This window comes from Pararge aegeria, chromosome 22 (genome assembly GCF_905163445.1).
Source record: "Pararge aegeria chromosome 22, ilParAegt1.1, whole genome shotgun sequence".
Lineage (NCBI taxonomy): Eukaryota > Metazoa > Arthropoda > Insecta > Lepidoptera > Nymphalidae > Pararge > Pararge aegeria.
Window position 1 is genome coordinate 5,703,951 of NC_053201.1, and position 19,729 is coordinate 5,723,679.

Consider the following 19,729-nt stretch of genomic DNA (forward strand, 5'->3'; position numbering starts at 1 on the left):
TCAGTGGAAATTAAAAAAAGAATTGCAATCTATTTCTTAAATATAGTTCAACGGGGATTATTTAATTTTAAGTTGACATTGTTGTAATTGCACAATTTTTGATAACTAAATTTTCTGACATTTTGTATAAATTGGAAAAATAATTTTATAATTAAGTTGTTATTATAATTTGCATGCCATAGGATGGCAGATTGTAGCACGTAACTTGTTATGTTTTATTATAAGATCAAATTTGTTAACCTGCAATCACGCAAATAAAGATTTGAATTTGAATTTTGGAATACATACCACGATACTAGGTCGTGACCACGATCCATGCAACTGGGTCGAAATATCGACAAATTCAAAATATTATCGTGGTATGTACCCGTTGAACTATATTTAAGAAATGTTGATTAAACACGAGTCGAATCTTAGTTTAAAATCTTGCGAAATCCTATTTCTTGTGAAAGGCTAGTCTTTCACAAGAAATAACCTAATGGCTGCTTAAAGTCACGCGGCGATCTTTAGAAGTCAGGCAACGGGCGAGCAATATGACACGGTGGGTTTCGATAAACTAAATAAGAATATAAGTGATATTTTAATAATCTTTTTTGGCATATTAAACCAAATCTTAGCTTATCTTAAGCGTTACTGTTGAAATATTTAAAATTTATTGTATGTCTATAAAAATATTACAAATTGTAAGTGACTGAAAAAAATCTCAACAGTAGATTAAATAAAAAATGTGTCTATGTGTATTAGTGTACACGCGTAAGAAATGAAACTTATTTATGACTTTTTCTTTTAAATTTTATTATTACAATGAATTTATGTTTACTAGATTAACAGTCGTATTAATAAAAAAATTCTGGTTTTAATAAAATTATTTACATTCACTGATATTTACCCGGTGTTGAATGAATTAGAAATAAAGATGGCGCGTAACAGAAAATGTTACAAGATGGCGCGTAACAGAGAAACGTTACATTGAGCCTATATAATTTCTCCCATGCGTTGATAAAGAACTTTTACTCCATTTTCACTGAATTTTTTTAAGATCTTGGGCAAAACAATTGAAAATTCTCACCCGATGTATCTCTCCGATCTGATTCTCGTCGAACTCGCGTCTCATATATCTGGCTAGGAGTTCATAGCTCCTCATGCACGTGACTTTCAGTCCGTTCAAGACAGTGCAAGGCTTCTTCGTGTCTCTCGTCATGTTGGTAAATAAGTATAAATGCTGTGACTCGAGATACGGTAGAGTTGTCAGTGGCGAGTCTGTCGGCCATCGCGCTTGTATGATACTTTGCATTAACATCTGACAGGTGAGGCATACGGTAAGCCAGCCATTTTCCGCTGATGCGTCTATCATCGCCTGAAAATATAAAACTGGTAGATTTAAAAAAAGAACTGGTAGCTTAAAATTACAAGAAGGCTATCAACCACCTGTCTTAAGAGGATTCTCGAGTACTTCGGTCACATTGCCAGAAGAGATGGAGACAATCTTGAAAAGATAGCGGTCACTGGCAAAGTGGAAGGAAAGAGACCTCGAGGACGTAGCCTGATTCGTTGGTCGGATCAAATCTGCACTGCTCTCGACACCAAAGTGCGTACTGCTTTAAACGTTGCTAAAAGCCGAGTCAAATGGCACAAAATCGTCCAAAAGGTTGTAAGTGGAAGGGGTCATGACCCTCAGCAATGAGGAACACGACGTAGAGAGAGAGAGAGAGATTTTTTTTACATTTAGTTTAAAGTGCTACCGAAATAACGTGTCTCGTATTAAGATGACCAGCTTTATTATATCAACCTGTTACCGGCCCGCTACAAAGCACGGGTCTCTTCCCACAGTGAGAAGGGTTTAGGCCTCAGTCCACCACGCTGGCCCAGTGTGGATTGGTGGACTTCAAACGCCTTTTGAGAACATTATGAAGAACACTCAGGTTTCTTCAAGTGAAGCAAGTGATATTTTAATTACTTTAAGCGCACATAACCTAGACAAGTTAGAAGTGCGTGCTGGGATTCGTACTCGGCCCCCGAAATTGAAGCCGTATTCTTAACCAATGGGCTATCAATACCTTGTATATGACCAGCTTAACCTTCATTAATTGAATTAATCTGCTATCATAAATGAGGATGTTTGTATTTTTGCTTGTTGCCTATGTTCAGCTCAGTGAACCAATCATGATGAAATTTTAAATAAAAACAGCTGAAGACGCCAATAAGGTACTTTTTAGGACTTGCTAGCATGTGACGCTGTATTACGGACGCGCTTATAATACGCGAGTGAACGTTTAGAGTTTGTCCTTGACGCTGCTGGCACCATTTAACATCCCTAACAATGGTGCTAGTACAAATTTACATAATTCGGGTTATTAAACATAGGAGATAAATTATCTTACCTGAGTGATCCTAATAGTCTGATCTAACACAGATTTGGTATCAGTGAGGTAGTCAGTGTTGGGCAGCTGTAGGCGTGACAAATGTGCCTGCAGAAGTAGGAACGCTTTGACATTGGACGAGTCGAGTGTCAGTGAGTCCACAGGCAGCCGACATTGTTTCGAAAGCTCTCTGAAAGAAACATTTTAGTCGTACTCCTAGATCCTTATCATCATAAATAAGGTCGGAGGAATATTTTCTCCCGGGACGAGCTCTACATGCGCTGTACGCGGGAGGCACCGGTGCGTTCTTAGGAGATCCCGGAGCCTCCCAAATATGTGCCTAGGATGGCCACCGAGGGGGTTTATAGTGGGTAAAAATCCCACATAACCCAATCTTCCCTGAAGTCGGGTCTCTTTGAAGATTTCCCCCCCGTAAACAATAAAAAAAAAGATCGCTATCATCAGTCCACTAACGTAACACTGCTTGGCATAAGCCACATTTCTCATTGAGAAATAGAGAGAGAGAGAGTTTGTAGAAAGAAAAATGATTGGAAATATAGATGGTTGAATACTGCTGAAGTTCTTGCCAGTTTTTCTCGGCAGAACCTGCTATGCGAACCAGTGGTAGAGTAATTACAAATGGACATTTGTGACGTTTCAAAAGTGCTTATAAAGTAGGCCTACTTGAAATATATATTTTTTTTTAATTTTGAGTGTTTGAGATGATAGACTATCAAGTGGAGAAGCCATTCGAGTCCCAACAGGCACTTAGAAGTTAAGTAGTTATATACGTTGTTAGCAATCAAATACTTGCTTTAACGATGAAGTAAAATATCGTGAGGTAACTTGCAAGCGTAAGAGTTTTACATAGAATTTTGTCGCGTTTAAATTTGCAACGTTCACAAAAATTATGCGGTCTTGTAACGCTCACACCACTGATGGTACATTTCTGAGTTTTAAGAAACACATATTTAAATTGGGAGGGGATTCGAATACCTCTGTGGCAGAGTCACCAGAAACAGACATACTTGATTTTATAAAAATCCTTATAAAGAGGCCTGTTTGAAATAAATAAATTTTAGTGTTTTTTTATGTTTAGCCTAATTTAATAATATTAACCCCTCACGCTCCGCTAGGCCGTTGTCCACCACGCTGGCCCAGTGCGTATTGGTGGTACACACCTTTGAGAACATTATGGAGAACTCTCGGGCATGCACGATGTTTACCTTCGCCGTTGAAGCAAGTGATATTTTAATTACTTAAAACGCACATAATTCAGAAATTCTTATCGACGGTCAATTATCAATTTTACAGATAAATAAAACATTCTTACCCATTTAGGATATCTTCGTTATGTCGCACAGGTAGTGTAGCGTACTCTTCAGAATCGGCCAAAATCCTCAGTAGGTTGTCAAAAGGAAGGTTGCTTTGTAGATTAGCGTTGAAATGCGCCATTGTTTTGTGCGACAGATAATAATAGGAAGCAATTCTACCCATCCATGTGCAATGGATTGTACGTTGGTCCTAGAAACCAAGTTGATTATTTACTATTTTAGAATTTAAACTATCGTGAATAAAGTTAATTTTACATGTGTAATAGACGGCTGAATACACGTAAATTTTTGTAGGTTATTATATATAACTATAACTTTATGTTCCTAGCAATAAGGTTCTTTGTAACAACATTCAGGAATCAAATACATACTACATATATTCAAAATTCAAATTTAATGCCGACTAGTTTCGAACCCATTCGGGCCTCTTATTTCTGAGCTTTCTCGCGTGATTTAGTCGGCCAGTCTTTCGTATTTGAATTTTGAATTATTGAGTTTAAATTTGAATTTTGAATATATGTAGTATTTGATTCCTGAATGTTGTTACAAAGAACCTTATTGCTAGGAATATAAAGTTCACAATCGCGCGTGATCACAACGTTACGTGTACTTGTAAGCCTTCATACATAATTCCTGCTAACCAGCTTTAGATTTAAATAATAGATAATAAACATGAAAGTTACGTAATTAAATTGTAATTTATTAACAGTTTATTTTTCACAAATGAAACATATATTCTGAAAGCATTTACGTTATTTATACTCTTGATGATATAACATGAATTGTATACATTGTTTTCCACGGTAACTTAGAACGAACGGGAAATCGTTTTATTTACCTTACCAGTTTATTCGTACGTGTAATAGTTAAAGAAAGTGAACTATATATCGTCAAAGTAAAATGGACCTCATGTCAGTGGCTTTAGAGTCGCAAATCCTGTACTTCTGGTTTTGTGTTTAACAAACGTTCTATCAAGCCTGGGCTAAAGATTGTAGGCAAATTTGAGTATTAACACAAAGCAAATAAGACCCACTTTACACCGACGATTTCGAACGAGCAAATGTACTAAGACTACTGGGAGTCAGGATCCCCATTCAAACTTACCTCTTCAACTTCCACACAATTTGCATTAGTCAATGAGTAAAGTGAAGATTGCACCAAATTGGACAGATAGTAGTTTATCTCCTGAGGTTCTATACTCTCCAGTTTGTAGTAAGATGGGTTCTTCAATAGCCGCCGGAAGAAATACGTCCAGGTCAGGTAATCTAGAATGTCTTGTTTTGTCTGTACAGTGCCTGTAAATGCATTTTTTTTTACAAATAGTACTACATATAAAATTTATTAATTAAACCACAAAGACCACAATAATTGAAGGTTTTTAATTTTATAAGAAGGCTCAGAGTCATTTGACGGCCGACTGGCGCAGTGGGCAGCGACCCTGCTTTCTAAGTCCATGGCCGTGGGTTCGATTCCCACTACTGGTAAATGTTTGTGTGATGAGCATGAATGTTTTTCAGTGTCTGGGTGTTTATATGTATAATCTAAGTATTTATGTATATTATTCATTAAAATATTCATCAGCCATCTTAGTACCCATAACACAAGCTACGCTTACTTTGGGGCTTGATGGCGATGTGTGTAATGTCGTAGCTTATTTATATTTATAGCTCAGCGTGGCGACCCCGCACCGGTAAACGCAGCGTAGGTCGGCCCCCAACGAGGTGGACAGATGACATCAGGCGAGTCACTGGGAGCCGCTGAAGGCAAACTGTCCAGGATCGTGGATTGTTTTGGTGATGATGAATAATCAAAAACGTAAAAAAGTTTAAACCTGAATATCTCTTAAACTTCGCTTCTTCTAAACTAAATTCTTGTGCAAAGTTGTAAACTATTTAAAGCTAAATTTAAAAAAAAACATTTTTACCCAAGACGTAGCAATTTGATTTGAAATAATGTTATATAACAAAAATATGGTCGGGATTTTTCCGAGACATCGAAGAAGCATTTTCATTTACCATTATCTGGAAGTTAATAGATTTTATGTTTAATCAGTTATTAAGTTAACATACCCGCAACAATTTCTGCATTCAAATGGTCCGCGAGCACTTCAAGCAAACTGGACTCTACCGGGAATGGTTCGTATAGGAACTTCTTGTAGAAGTTCTTCTTTTGATCGTGCACCAAAACAACGGCTACTCCTTCGTTGTCGTACTAAAATAGTATCACTTGACTTTAAAATTATAATTAATTAAACTTTTAAAATTTCACATTAATTGGTTGCCTGGAAGAAATCGCTATGTAGCGATAAGGCCACCAAATTGTACTCTCTTGATATGTATTTATAGCTCTGTAACTACTTTTTTTCTTTGGTGTACAATAAAAGTGTATCCATTCATTCATTAAATAAGCATATTTAAAAATTGTTCACTAAATGGATGAATCGAATAGCTTAGTCAGCTCAATTTTGACAAAGACAGAACTGATTGCAATAAGGTGATAATATAAATGATATGACTATGGGTCTGGACTATCTCTAAGTGGTTAAATCAAGAATGAGGAGTCCCGTGGAAGCATTTACGGAGATAGCTCCACAAGTCGCGAAGCTCCACAAGTGTGTCAATGGGCAGAGCACATAGCTCGAAGCACCGATGGACGTTAGGGTCCCAAGGTGCTGGAATGGTGACCTCACACCGGTAAACGCAGCGTGTCTGTCAAACCAGTGTCATAACTTCTTCATTGCATAAGCTCAGTTAAAATAATATGTTGTCTGTGAAGTCGGTTTACAGGCGATTTCACTTGCTAACGTACGTACGAATAGAAGAGTGTTGCATACGCCACAAACCGAACGCACAAAGGCCGATTGTGCCTCTCTATCGCTTGTTTCGCGCTCTCGCTTGCACGCTCGGCTCAGACTGAACGTGACAATGAGTCATGCTATTTCGAGCGTCCAGCCGGCGTTCATCACGCCAAAAACTTACTTGCGGTCTCCCTGCACGTCCCATCATTTGTAATACATCAGTGATGGGCATATCAACGTATCTCTTTTGCTTCCCGTCGAAATATTCCGTGCCTTTGATCACCACCAAGTGAGCGGGGAAGTTCACGCCCCACGCTAGTGTTGCGGTGCAGATAAGAACCTAAATGTTGAAAAGTATAAGGGATAATTTTTTATTGAATAATTAGGGTAAAACAAAGTGAGCTTTGTATCTAAAATCACCGATATTGGAGTTAGGTTAGGTACCACCGATAATGCTAAGATTAGGGATCCTTTTTTGTCAAAAAAAATTAAAAGGGCCTATGGCTGCTTCGAAACAATTTAATATTGTCAATTTTCTTTAATACCTGTATCTTCTGATTTATGAACAGTTCTTCGACGGTTGTACGATCTTTTTCATGTAGTCCCGCGTGGTGGATTCCGATGCCAAACGCCAATGTAAGTTTGAGGTTTGACTCTTTGATGTTCGATAGGATTTGTTCCATTTCCGACTCTTTCATGTGCAACCATTGTTTAGGGTTATCTTCGGCTGCCAGATATGCGATCAAGTCTAGGGCTGTTAACCTTGAAATTAAATATTATTTATTTATTTTATTTCGTTAATGTGGTGTCTTAAAAGTTCCTCCACACATCCGGAGAACCATAGACAAAAGTCATAGACCATAGGAATAGACCACAGTTTTGCTTAGCAAGCCCATGACAAAACTTTTGGTCAGCACAATTTTTGTACATATTCTTTTAGTACCTCTGTTATTATTTATAAATAAGTATTTAAATTTAGCGTACTATTTTAAAGTGGCGTCATTGAATCCATTTATTAAAAGGATTCTCTTGAATGAAGTTTAGTTACGGAGATGAGAAAGCATTCTATCACCGAATGGTTAAAAATATACATAAGTGTCCTGAAAATATAGTGTTTGTGTGTTATTTTTTGTATTATTACCTAGTTTGTCGTCTAGAGGAGACGAAAACAAGCGCAGGAGCGGACGGCGAATGAGTGCGAATGGCTTGGAAGGTTGGCTTGTTCATTGACATCATGCGCGGACAGTAATGGCGCCCTGGGTGTCCCGATATGTGTACCTAGGCACAAACAAATGGTTTAGTTATTTTTTTAATTACTACAAAAATTAGATTCCGTTATGAAATAATAAATACATTCGCCAAAAATATTAAAAGAATTATGGACAGAGAAATAAGATATAAACAAAACCGAATAAAGAAATTCTATTCTTCTATTACGTACTCTTCGATATATTGTTGTGTTATAGGTACTTTATTTTTAGTAATTTCCTTTCTTTTAACTGTTTCATCAAAAAGGTTGATAATCTCTTGAGAATTTACATCGATCTCTCGTAGTTATTTCGGCGATTTGCTTTCGATGGAAAATGTTTTCGAAAGTTGCGTCTTTTACATCATCATCCAATATAACAGTCCACTGCTGGATTCAAGGTTACTACTGACGGTCGAGTGCCCACAATCATCAAGCTGGTGATCGTAATAGATGGTAGTAGTAGCACGGAGGATCTCCTTAGTCGCCTCGTACGACTCTCGCGGCAAAAGAACGTGTGTTGAAAACTGTATTTTGATCTGATGTCACCACACTGCGCATTATTATTAAGAAGCAACTAAAAAGTTGCTTCTTAATAATAGGTGTAGCCGTGAACAAATTCTTAGATGAAAATAAGTTGTAAGATATACAAAATCAAAAGAAGAGAATGCCAAAACCAAACCAACATTAAATAAAATAATTTACCTCTAACGGCACGGGCCGAACAGACGGTCTGAAGTTATAAAGTCCCATCTCTCCTATGTTGAGCCAGTTGGCGAGATCTTTTGCGTTGGCCAGCGCCGTCGACAATCCGATTATACGCAAACGTCTTGAAGTATGCGACTCGATGAAGTTTGTCCTGTTATCGACATTCAACAAATAATTAATATTATTTTTTAGTGACATCATCGCGTGGAATATTGGATAGTCAGATAGTCCAGCCCGCTTACGTCCAACCTGCTCTAACCTGCCACTTGTTTGGTGTCATTTGTCAATTAATCGGGGTCTACAATCGACCTCAATGTCGCCTCAATATATGGTAGTTAAAGGTGATCCCATAGTATATGAGAAAAATAATATTGGGCTAAATAGTATTGGGAAACTACGGAGACCTATACGTTGTTTTAGTAGTACGGTGGTTTAGCAAGTAATTATGTAGAAAATTGTCTATCCAAAAATGAAAAAACACAGAATTAAGAAAAATAAAAGTATCGATTCCTATCAATTGAAAATATCGCAAAATTTAGAACAAACAAATACTTTTACGTTTTGTTCAGCTAGATCAAAACAGTTTCTTGAACCTAAAAATAGAGCGAAGTGCTAAGCAACAACATGATACCAAACCAAATCTGCTTTGACCGGTGCCTCTGCTGATAACTGAGTTTCTTTAATTTGAAAATTAAAAATTACCTGGATACAATAACCTCCAAAACAGGTCCTCTGTCTTCTCCCAAGAGATGTATTTCGTCGATAACGATTAGAGCTACGTCTCTGACATAGTTTCTGGTCTGCCACGATCGACTTATACCGTCCCATTTTTCGGGAGTTGTCACAATCACTTGGGAATTGCGGATGGCTCTTATATCCGGGGATACGTCACCTTGGAAGAGAAATGAAATCTTGAGAAAAATTTAATTATAAATCACTGGGAAGCACAGAAATGTTGCAAGCGCACAATGGCGGAAGCGCCATTATTATTTGCCAATAGAATCTATTGGTTTTATAAACTAAAACTTAAATTTTGCAACTTAATCAGACTAAGGTCTGGGACGAATGTTATTAAACGGGGGTAAAATTTTGGATAGTTAAATCGTGCATGAAACATGTCCGATACAATACCATTGCAGGAATTTAGGAATGAATATGTTATAGCCGGAGGCCATAATCCTGGACTGACTTCCGGGCCTCTGTGTATTTAATATTTAGTAGTGTCATTTATTTCACAAAGTAGGCAACTAGTTAATAAGAACTGCATGATTCTAAGTCTTTAACACTAATTTATACCAGAAAATTATTGTGTGGATTCAAAGATGTTATAAAGTTCGAGAAGTCATGATGCTTTGGCTTTGCTAACTCTTCCAGTTTAGCAAAGCCAAAGCACAGGTTAATGATGTAATTAATACCTGTCAATTCCACAACATTCTTGCCGAGTTTTTCTTGTAGTCTCACTTTCCAATCCTTAATTCTTTCTTTCACCAGTGCTTTTAGAGGTGCAATGTAGACTACCTGTGAGAAATTCATTTAAAGGATATTTTTTAGGAACTCAAATGAAAAATAAATCGCCTGCCTAGTTATTTTGGGACTTGCAAATTGATTGTGATAGTGAACTGGTGTTAAATGGCTTTTATTTAAATATTCTAGTCCTGACTCGGAACATCACGTACCTTTTGTTTGTTCAATATCTCCATAGAACCCATGGCTTTTCAAAGATCTATTCTAGCTAAAATATACTTTTTAATTTTCTATTAACAATTTGATATTTACATTAAATGATCGACTGATCTTTCTATTGTACTTATCTGCGTGTATTAATTAATTTCCACCCAAAAACATAGTTTAATGTATAAGATTTCAAAAAAGCTAGATGGACTATAGATCTAGACATACCTACCTTGCAATTCGGATACTGATTGAAGACTCTAAACATTGCCACTTCAGCCACAATGGTCTTTCCGGAACCTGTCGGTGCCCCTAATAACACGTTATTGTCCGTGTGGTACAAACAGTGGAATATCTGCGTTTGGATTGGGTTGAAATGGCTGAAGTTGTACAGCATTTCGTAGGAGGTGTTGTTGAGTGCTGTAACTGGTAACGGTTGAAGTTCCAGTAGATCTGAAAACGGTACGTCAATGTTACGGTGTACTTTGAGGAACTATTTGATGCACAGGAATAAACTGTTGTGTGAAACGCGGATACTTTGGCAATAAAAATATAACTTTTGCGTATAATCTCAGTTCGCCTTAATACAGTTGAATTATTGCGAGGGAATGTTTTTAGATTAGGGAAAGTTTCATGACGCACACAAGTTGAAATACCAAAATGATTTTTGAATTAAGGACCATGGCTTAGAACAGTGTTATTTTAAAATACATGACCATAAATTTGTCAAATATTATGTCCTAAAAATAAGAAACCATATTAAAAAAGAACTGGTTTAAGCGGTGTTAGTAAGGCCATTGATTACGTTGGCAAAGGTAATGAAATCCTACTCGTATTATAAACGTGAAAGTTTGTGAGGATGTATGGATGTTTTGTTCTGTTTCACACAAAACTGAACGTATTTGTAATTTGGACTGTAGATTATATCCGGGATAAGCACATAAGCTGTGTTTTGCCTCGGCAAAATCTATGGTTTCTAAACTGAATTTTATGTCGATGAACTATAACAATTGTTTTTCATAGCAATCTTCGTAGTAATAAGGTTTATACAAGATCTACGGGTAGCATAGTACTCACCAGTATGCGGAGGATGTGTTTCAGGCAGTATGAGATGCTGGAATGTTAATGCTAAGACACTTTCAGAACCTAACCACCTATAACAAAATGGATCTTATTTAAAAACTGGACTAGGAGTTGAATGATTAAACCTATGAAAGATTACTGAAAAGTTTCAGGCAGAGGGCGCTGTGTGTATGTTACTTGTCAGTTGTCACCAGTCTGGGGTATGGTTTTGTGGCTATCACTTAGTATGTATGAAAATTAAAACTTATTAATTAATATTATATATTTTTTCTAATAATTTATTAAGATGCATTGTTGTGATTTACGCAACTGTCGACTGTGTAGGTAATAAATAAAAAATAAATAACGTAAAAGCACTAGTTGTTAGGAGATTGACAGTTCGTTTGTAACATTTGGCGCCCTCTAGGCGGAACTAATTGACAGGTGACTTTCCAATTGAAGAATGACGATTACTTACCTTTCAGATGTTGCCCTCACGTAATACTGAGGCGGTAAGGGTTCAGATATTGGTATTGTTATAATAAGCTCTTGAGGTTCTCTAGTTATGACCTTAAATAATTTATACATAAAGATTAATACACAAAATAACTTATCCAACTATAAATAAAATAAAAACGTTACCATAAAAGTTGTGCATACCAATAAGAAAATAGTTTGTATAGGCTTAATAAATTAATGCGTATGGACAATTGGACAAGGTCATTGGTCTAAAATATTAAAACCCATTTAAGCAATTGTGGTTACTACACGATTGATGAATTCCTTAACGACAAGGTTGCTTGGAAGCAGGGCACTCCGCTCTCATCTCTCACAAAACAGAAAAATTCTAAAGATTGTTAAACTATAAAATGATGTTGGAAAAGAGCAATCTGCTGAGTTTCTTGCCGGCTCTTCTCAGTGGAATCTGCCTTCCGAACCGGTGGTAGAGTCACTAATAACAGACTGACTTGACGTTTCAAGAGTGCTTATAAACTAGGCCTACTTGAAATGAATGAATTTTAAATTTTATTACCGACTTGGCAGTAAGATTTACCGAATTTACCAAGCTGTCTATAGGTGTTTTTGTCTATAAACGTTCTAAAAGGTTAAGCCATATTTACTTAATAACAAAAATCCGTCGTAATTTTTTCTTGGGTCATAGTGACTGATCCAAGAGATGATATATTTGGGAGAATTAATGTAAAAAATTTGTTCGCCAAATATATATCTATTCATCTATAAGGACGCTTCAATATTATATATTTGCTTGTTTATGATATAAGGTACCTGTTTTTTGGTTATGAGGAAATATTCATGGTAATACATAATGTCTGATTCTGGATCTTCCACCCAAATCCAGAACGCCTCAGGCGCTTTTCCATGGTATTTATCGTTCCATCTGAAATCAAAAATATCGGTACAAATTTAATCTACCCGGAAAAGAAAAGTGTCATATTAATTTTAACCGGCCGAAGGTGAGTACAAAAATAAATCTAAATCATTTAAAAAAAAAATAAAACAAGGTAAATAATTTGAAGCTCCATCGATACAATGCCTTTAGAATATCGTCTTCGATGGATTTCGTCGTCGTGAATATGATGCCGTGCCGAGTGGTTCTGGAAGATCATAATACAGTTATCCCCCCCCCCCCCCCACTCCTCTTCTTGCGGATGTCGTACGAGGCGACTAAGAGACTATAACGTAGAACGGGGCAGGTTCTTCTGTTCTACTACTACCATCATCATAGAGCTTAAGTCCAGCATTGCACTGTTATCCCCATCCCTACTAAATAAATGTCAATGTAAGTTTTTAAGTAACGCTTTCACACAAAAACTGAATGAAACTTTGTACACATATTCTTGGAAGTGTTAGAAGTAATATAGGATACTTTAGGAGGACAGAACTACTTTTTAGAACTACAACTAAATTGAATGCCTCATCAAAAAACAAAATCATACGCAGACGAAGTCGCGGGCAACAGCTAGTAGGCTATAAATAAAATATGGTGCAACTAATGTTTCTATAAAAAAATTAGAGCGTAAGTAACGGCGTCACGCCTAGTGCAATGTTACATACTTACTTGAAATTCGGAGTGATAGTCAGTCGTATACGTAATACGGTCCTAGTTATAGGATGCAAGCTGGCCTGCATTTCTAACAAAGGGAATTCATCCGCACATTTCTTTATGTGTCTGGCTGCCTTGGGGTTTCGGATGAGATCGCCTAAAATAATTCCTCATATTAACTATGGATAATAATTTACAGTCCACCGTGCTGTGACAGCGGATCAGAATACAGCTGTCACCACCCCATCTCTTCCCGGGGGTGTGTGAAAGGCCACTAAGTGAATATAATGGAGAACAGACAGCAGCGTTCTCTATGCTACTACTACCATCTATTTATTGCGATCACCAACCCTCTTCGCCTTAATTTCACCAAAGGTTGCTGGGTGAGATCGCTTTAGCGATAAAACCGCCTTTGTATACCTAAACTCTAAGTAAGCTTAGTTTCTCAATTGCTTATTTTTTTCGTTTTGCATTTTGTATTTGTGTGTGCAATAAAAATTCAAATAAACTAACAACCCGTCTGTCCAGCCTCATGATTTAATTTAATAAGCTTTATGGGGTTATATTTTTAAAGAACGAGAATAATAAATAAGAAGGAATCTTTCAAGGTCAAGTCCAAATATGTAGCTACATTCTACAATAACTTGTTTGTTTCTTTGAAATCTTTATTGCACACAAACAGTTTATTTAAAGTAAACACCTACACAGAAGAAACATAGAATAGAAAATGGGGCGTGCATTGGCGGCCTTATCGCTAAAGTGCAACCTTCGCCGTTAGGAAAGACGAAGGGACGGTTATTGTAGCGGAAATTTCTCTACTTTCAGAATTTTGGTATGTTCAATTAGTTATGTATATTGAATGAGTAAATAAAGATACTACTAGATGCTGATGCTTAATTAATTTTTCTTGCATACAAATATTTAATTAAATTGACCATAATGATTCTTGATCTTCTGCAATTTTGTGGCAGAAACTTTGTGTAAAAGAAGGCACTTAATGACAATAAACATAATAGAATATGTTTATGTCAAGTTTCATAATTACTCGATACGATATTTGACAACTGAATTAGCTCTTACGCTGAAATTATTACAAGTTCAGTAAAATTATGTTAGATATGATACCTATTTCTTTCCAATCCATGTCCCTTATCTGGTCAAATTTCAGCATAGGGTACTCAATATGCTTCAGCACCTCTATAGGGATACAGTTGAACTGTCTCATGTCACTGTAGAAGTCCCATAACTGCAGTTCCATCATTTTAGCCATTTTCAGATACAGTCCCGCCATGTACGCGTTGTTCTTGCGCAGAGTTATCTCGAACAACGCACGCACTATTCGGACAGCGTTCTAGAACATGATTGGACGATGTTATTTAGCGTTCTAGATGATGATTGGACGATGTTATTTTTTTTAATTGCACATATAAATTTTCCAATCGCAAATGAACTGAGTCTTAAGATTTCAAGTAAAAAGACATCACATTGGTTTAAGAGTAAGTCTATAATTTTACATGGACAGCTAAAAGCCATGATTCACGTTTCCCAAGTATGGAACTTATACGAGGGCCTCGGAGGTGTTTATGCAAAGAGGTTTTATGTGCCAACGCGTTTTATTGCGTCGTTGTTGAAACTTTACCTTTTATATGAGAACTGGCTAAATATGTTTTTGGTAAATACAATGAAGGCACTTTGAGGACGTGATTGCTGTTTATTGGCGACGGATTTCCACTGACCACCAGGTGAGCTATCAGCTTGGTCCATAGAATATTAATATAAAAAAAAAAGCTTGACTGAACTAATCGCGTAACATTTTGTGAATATTTTTTTTTAATTTTTGTAAATCTCACCTGGTGGTGAGATGATGCAGTCTAAGATGGTAGCAGGCTAACCTGTTAGGGAGTAAGGTAGTCATACCCCTGATCGGTTTCTACGCATCATCGCACCGGAACACCAAACCAGACCAAAAATTATAAATTCACAAATTACCCGTCGGGAATCGAACTCGAGACCTCCTACTTAAATTCACAGCGCTCATCGTTGCGCCAGGGAGGTCGTCGAAAACTTAGGAACCTGGTTATGTCTTTTTTTTTCTAAATAAAAAGGATTCGATTTTACAGATATCAAAACAAGTAGAGTCTTACCTGACTTATATAATTCAAATCAGATTGCAATGACGAAGCGTTAACTCTTCCTCTTGAAAGGTACGTTTGCAGTAGAATGTTTATTTTCCAATGGATGTCTTCTGGCGGATCGTCGATTCTCAATTCGCCGTATTGATCTTTGAGATTCCACAGTTCTGTTAGTTCTTCTTTTCTTATCTGTTAAACCACGTTTAAAGTGTATGTTAAGTGAACGTTAAAACTTTGACGTGACGGCCGAGTGGCGCAGTGGCCACTTGCTTTCTGAGTCGAAGGTCGTGGGTTCGATTCCCACATCTGGATTTTTTTTGTGTGATGGAAATGAATGTTTTTCAGTGTATGGGTATCTTTATCTGTATATTATAAGTATTTATGTGTATTTTATTCATAAAAAAAAATATTCATCAGCTATCTTAGTGCAACCCATAACGCAAGCTACGCTTACTTTGGGGCTAGATGGCGATGTATGTATTGTCGTAGTATATTTATCTACTTATTTATAACTTTAATCAGTATAAACAAATCGTTATTACACTCGGGAAAAAGATATTTCTAATGCTCTTAACAAAAATTGGTCACGTAGGAGTGCCTTTTTCATGTTATGAGGGAAAATCTTAAGAGATCAGATGATTTTTTTTCTTCAATTTTATTGTTGGATTCCGATGATAAGTTACATCTTCTTGTAATGTAGCTACATCATCTCATAACCTTACTATTCCTTTCTATTCATTCAATACAATATACAGGGTGGTATTTTGTAATGCCACCTTAAGGGAAAGTACTCTTAATAGAAAATTTTACTCAAAGAAAATACTCCTTTATTTTTGAACAGAAAGAAAACTGCATTCAAAGATTTTCGAAAATTCGCTTGCCACACCCGGGAATCGAACAGACTAAAATCTGTAAAAATTATAACCTTAAGAAACTTGATAAATTAAAGAAAGGAAAACCATCTTCGAATGCAGTTTTCTTACTATTCAAAAATAAAGAAATGTTTTCTTTGAGTATAAAAATCCATCTCCAGTATTAAGAGTATCCTCCCCTCAGGGCGCATTACAAAATTCCACCCTGTATAGCATATAATTATTTTTCCAATAATTACCTTAAGTTGCTGAAAATCTGAACATCTGGTAAGCATTTCGAGGATATAACCCTGCGTCATAGATTTACGGACCATAGAGTTGAACACCTCCATTGTTTCACTAGTGATGTAATAATGACTGGCTGTTCTACCCAAATCTGGAAAAGAAACTCTATGGTAATAGAACAGAAGAAAATGTTGATGCAGTTTTGTTGCCTGGTAGATAACACTCTTAAGCGATAAGTCAGCCATTTGTTTAACTATTCATTCAATGTGTCCTTTATTATAATGTATTGGCGTACTTTCAGAGGAATATTGCTAGTGAGATAATTTCCGTCTTGCGATTAACTGTAAATTTTCTACTAGTATTTAGAGACTTAAAAATGTGCGGCAGTCGCTCATGTAAGTCAAAGTTTTATTGTTTTCTTCATAACTTGTACAGAATACTTGTAATAAATTGTAATAATGTTGTAATAAACTACACATTGTTCCTAATAAATTTAAATTTTATAAACCAAATTTTTTTTTAAAGTATAGGAAAAATACATCATCATCATCATCATCTCAACCAATTGACGTCCACTGCTGGACATAGGTCTTTTGTAGGGAGTTCCACAATGCACGGTCCTGGGCCGCTTGCCTCCAACGGCTCCCAGCTACTCGCCTGATGTCATCTGTCCACCTCGTTTGGGGCCGACCTACGCTGCGTTTACCGGTGCGGGGTCGCCATTCCAGCACCTTAAGACCCCAACGTCCATCGGTTCTCCGAGCTATGTGCCCCGCCCATTGCCACTTCAGCTTCGCAACTCGCTGAGCTATGTCGGTAACACTAGTTCTTCTACGGATCTCCTCATTTCTGATTTGATCACGTAGAGATACTCCTAACATAGCTCTCTCCATCGCCCGCTGAGTGACTCTGAGCCTTCTTATGAGGCCTATAGTTAGCGACCATGGAAAAATACAACATTGATGATTTAATAACTACATGGCAAGATTCTGTTGGTATGGTCACCGAGGAATTAGGGATTGGAGATTAAATAATTGATATCGGCATTTCCGAACGAAATACTGCACCTAGGGTGCAAGTGTTGTTTAAAATCGTATTATATTAATACTGTTGACGCTGAAATTATAAGCAAGGTCAAAGTATGATATTAAACTGCAATTTTAAAATATTACTTTTTTAAACGATGACAGTAAGCTTCCGAGAGCTCTTATACCTGTAATATTAAGATCGCCTGTCCGTTCGTTGTACCGCAACATGTGCGTGCGATCGAGTTGCATAGCGGCGTTTGTGATCAATTCGCGCCTTTTTGTTTCTAACATAGGTTCTTCTTGTACATCGGAATATGTCAGGCCGTAAACCTGAACAAAAACAGCTTAATTGTTTATTGGTACAAAAAACAGGTAATAACTAAAAGTAGTTCTAAATATAAGTATTAACATGTTTTGTTCTAAGCTACAACCTAAAGTAAAAAGATAAAATTTAAAATGAAACAAAAAAAAAAAACACTAAAAAATAATATATTATATATATAATTGTTATAAAAGTTATAAAAGTTGATAATAATTTGATTTTTAAAAACATTTATCCTTTTGTTAAAAATGTCAATATTACGATTACTTGATACTTAATCATTATAAAGGCGTCACATGCAAACGATGGGATTGTAAAAGGAAGTATTGTTCTTGTAGACACTTATGACAAAGGGTTTAAAATATTTTAATCTGGTTAAATGAGGTAATCCTCGCGACTTCTCCTCTCCCTTTTTCCATTTAATGCATACGAATTAATCTTAAGAAATTTAGTCAAACGTCTCTAGTGTGGCTTCGTACCAGAACTACTAAAACAGTACCAAAAATCAATAGTTCAAAGAAACTAAAAAACACGCTTGGAATAAAAAACCAACTTAAACTAATTTCTTCCTTAAAAAGATAATGGACGGAAATTAAAATTAACATAGTTCTTGCCCGAAAAATGGAATAATCATATCAAATTAGCGTATTGTCATCGTTCCTCGATATATCTGAAAAGTTTGAACGAAATCAGACCGTTTGAAGAGGGTCATAACTCATAATCAAATCCGAAGAATCGACTTCTTTGGACATGACTTTTTTTACAAACATACAAACAAACATACAGGGTGAAGCTAATAAAAAGCGTGTAAAATATTAATAAGAACAGATTTTTTTTTAAATTAATTGCTTGCAGTTAGCCGCGACTGTTCGCGTTTATTACGGTTTTTTGTTCATTTTCCCTGGATAAAAAAAAATCCTATGTGCTATTACAGACTATAATCTATCTCTGTGCCAAATTTCTTACAGCGGTTTTGGCTTGATTGAGTAACAAAAATACAACAATTCAAACTTTCAAATTAAAATAGTAATAAGAAAGGCTTGCAAACGACAATATCTAGGTTAAATACAAGAGTGGCGTCAGATAGTTTATTTCAGAAATGGTTAAAGAAAAGAAAAAAAATAACATATATGTCAAGATCGAATTAACGGATTGTCAACGATAGAAAACCTACCTGTGGATTAATACGCATTCTCACGAATAAGTAGGTGTAGCTCAACCATTCTACTGCCTCGTCTAAATTGGTGACAGTCCCAAGGGCGACCTGTAAAATAATAAGTACTTTAGACATACTCTTGCCCTTAATTCACGCTAAGTGGGGACGGCTCAACGTGTCTTCTCCCACAATGAAAATGGGTTAAGGCCGTAGTCCCAGTGCGGACAACCAACGCTGGCCCAGTGCGGATTGGACACGCAAATCCTGTCTCACAAAATCCAACCAACACTTCCTTGGTCCTCTTCTACTTCTCTTTCCAACTTGTTTTAGACATTATACAGATATTTTAGAATGCATAGTTAGTACCGAAGTTGAGCATAAAATGTAACGGAAATATAAAAAAAACTAATTAATTTTGGATACCTAATAATCAATTTGTTTTTGTGGGCTAAGCCCAGTAAGAAATATTCTAGGTCTACTCCAGCAATTTAAATATCACTTGCTTTAACGATGAAGGAAACCTGCATGCCTAAGAGTTCTCCATGTTCTCAACGGCGTTTGAAGTCTACACATCCAAATTTGGCCTGCGTGCTAGACTATGGCCTATAAACTCTTTTCATTCGAGGAGACCCGTGCTTTGTTGTGGACCGGAAATGGGTTGTTGTTGATGATGATATACTCCAGAATGTAAGCTCTATGCAAAATTGTTCTTAAGATCGTTTTAGCTGGATTCTATTCTCTTTTATCCTAT

At 36.4% G+C, this 19,729-nt stretch overlaps 1 protein-coding gene across 1 annotated transcript in view; it reads right to left on the reverse strand.

The window, feature by feature from the left end:
- LOC120633616 (activating signal cointegrator 1 complex subunit 3) overlaps positions 1–19,729 on the reverse strand; it is a 36,990-nt gene that overhangs the window by 2,501 nt on the left and 14,760 nt on the right. The window contains exons 16-36 of the mRNA XM_039903862.1: positions 18,997–19,086; positions 17,686–17,830; positions 16,487–16,623; positions 15,388–15,564; positions 14,369–14,594; positions 13,259–13,400; positions 12,466–12,577; positions 11,657–11,748; positions 11,194–11,270; positions 10,349–10,569; positions 9,861–9,963; positions 9,148–9,337; positions 8,443–8,596; positions 7,633–7,769; positions 7,037–7,253; positions 6,673–6,831; positions 5,764–5,905; positions 4,799–4,989; positions 3,694–3,884; positions 2,382–2,550; positions 1,070–1,357 (exon numbers count right to left, since the gene is read on the reverse strand). Coding sequence (XP_039759796.1) covers positions 1,070–1,357; positions 2,382–2,550; positions 3,694–3,884; positions 4,799–4,989; positions 5,764–5,905; positions 6,673–6,831; positions 7,037–7,253; positions 7,633–7,769; positions 8,443–8,596; positions 9,148–9,337; positions 9,861–9,963; positions 10,349–10,569; positions 11,194–11,270; positions 11,657–11,748; positions 12,466–12,577; positions 13,259–13,400; positions 14,369–14,594; positions 15,388–15,564; positions 16,487–16,623; positions 17,686–17,830; positions 18,997–19,086 — 3,360 coding nt within the window. The remainder of the gene's footprint in view (positions 1–1,069; positions 1,358–2,381; positions 2,551–3,693; positions 3,885–4,798; positions 4,990–5,763; positions 5,906–6,672; positions 6,832–7,036; positions 7,254–7,632; positions 7,770–8,442; positions 8,597–9,147; positions 9,338–9,860; positions 9,964–10,348; positions 10,570–11,193; positions 11,271–11,656; positions 11,749–12,465; positions 12,578–13,258; positions 13,401–14,368; positions 14,595–15,387; positions 15,565–16,486; positions 16,624–17,685; positions 17,831–18,996; positions 19,087–19,729) is intronic.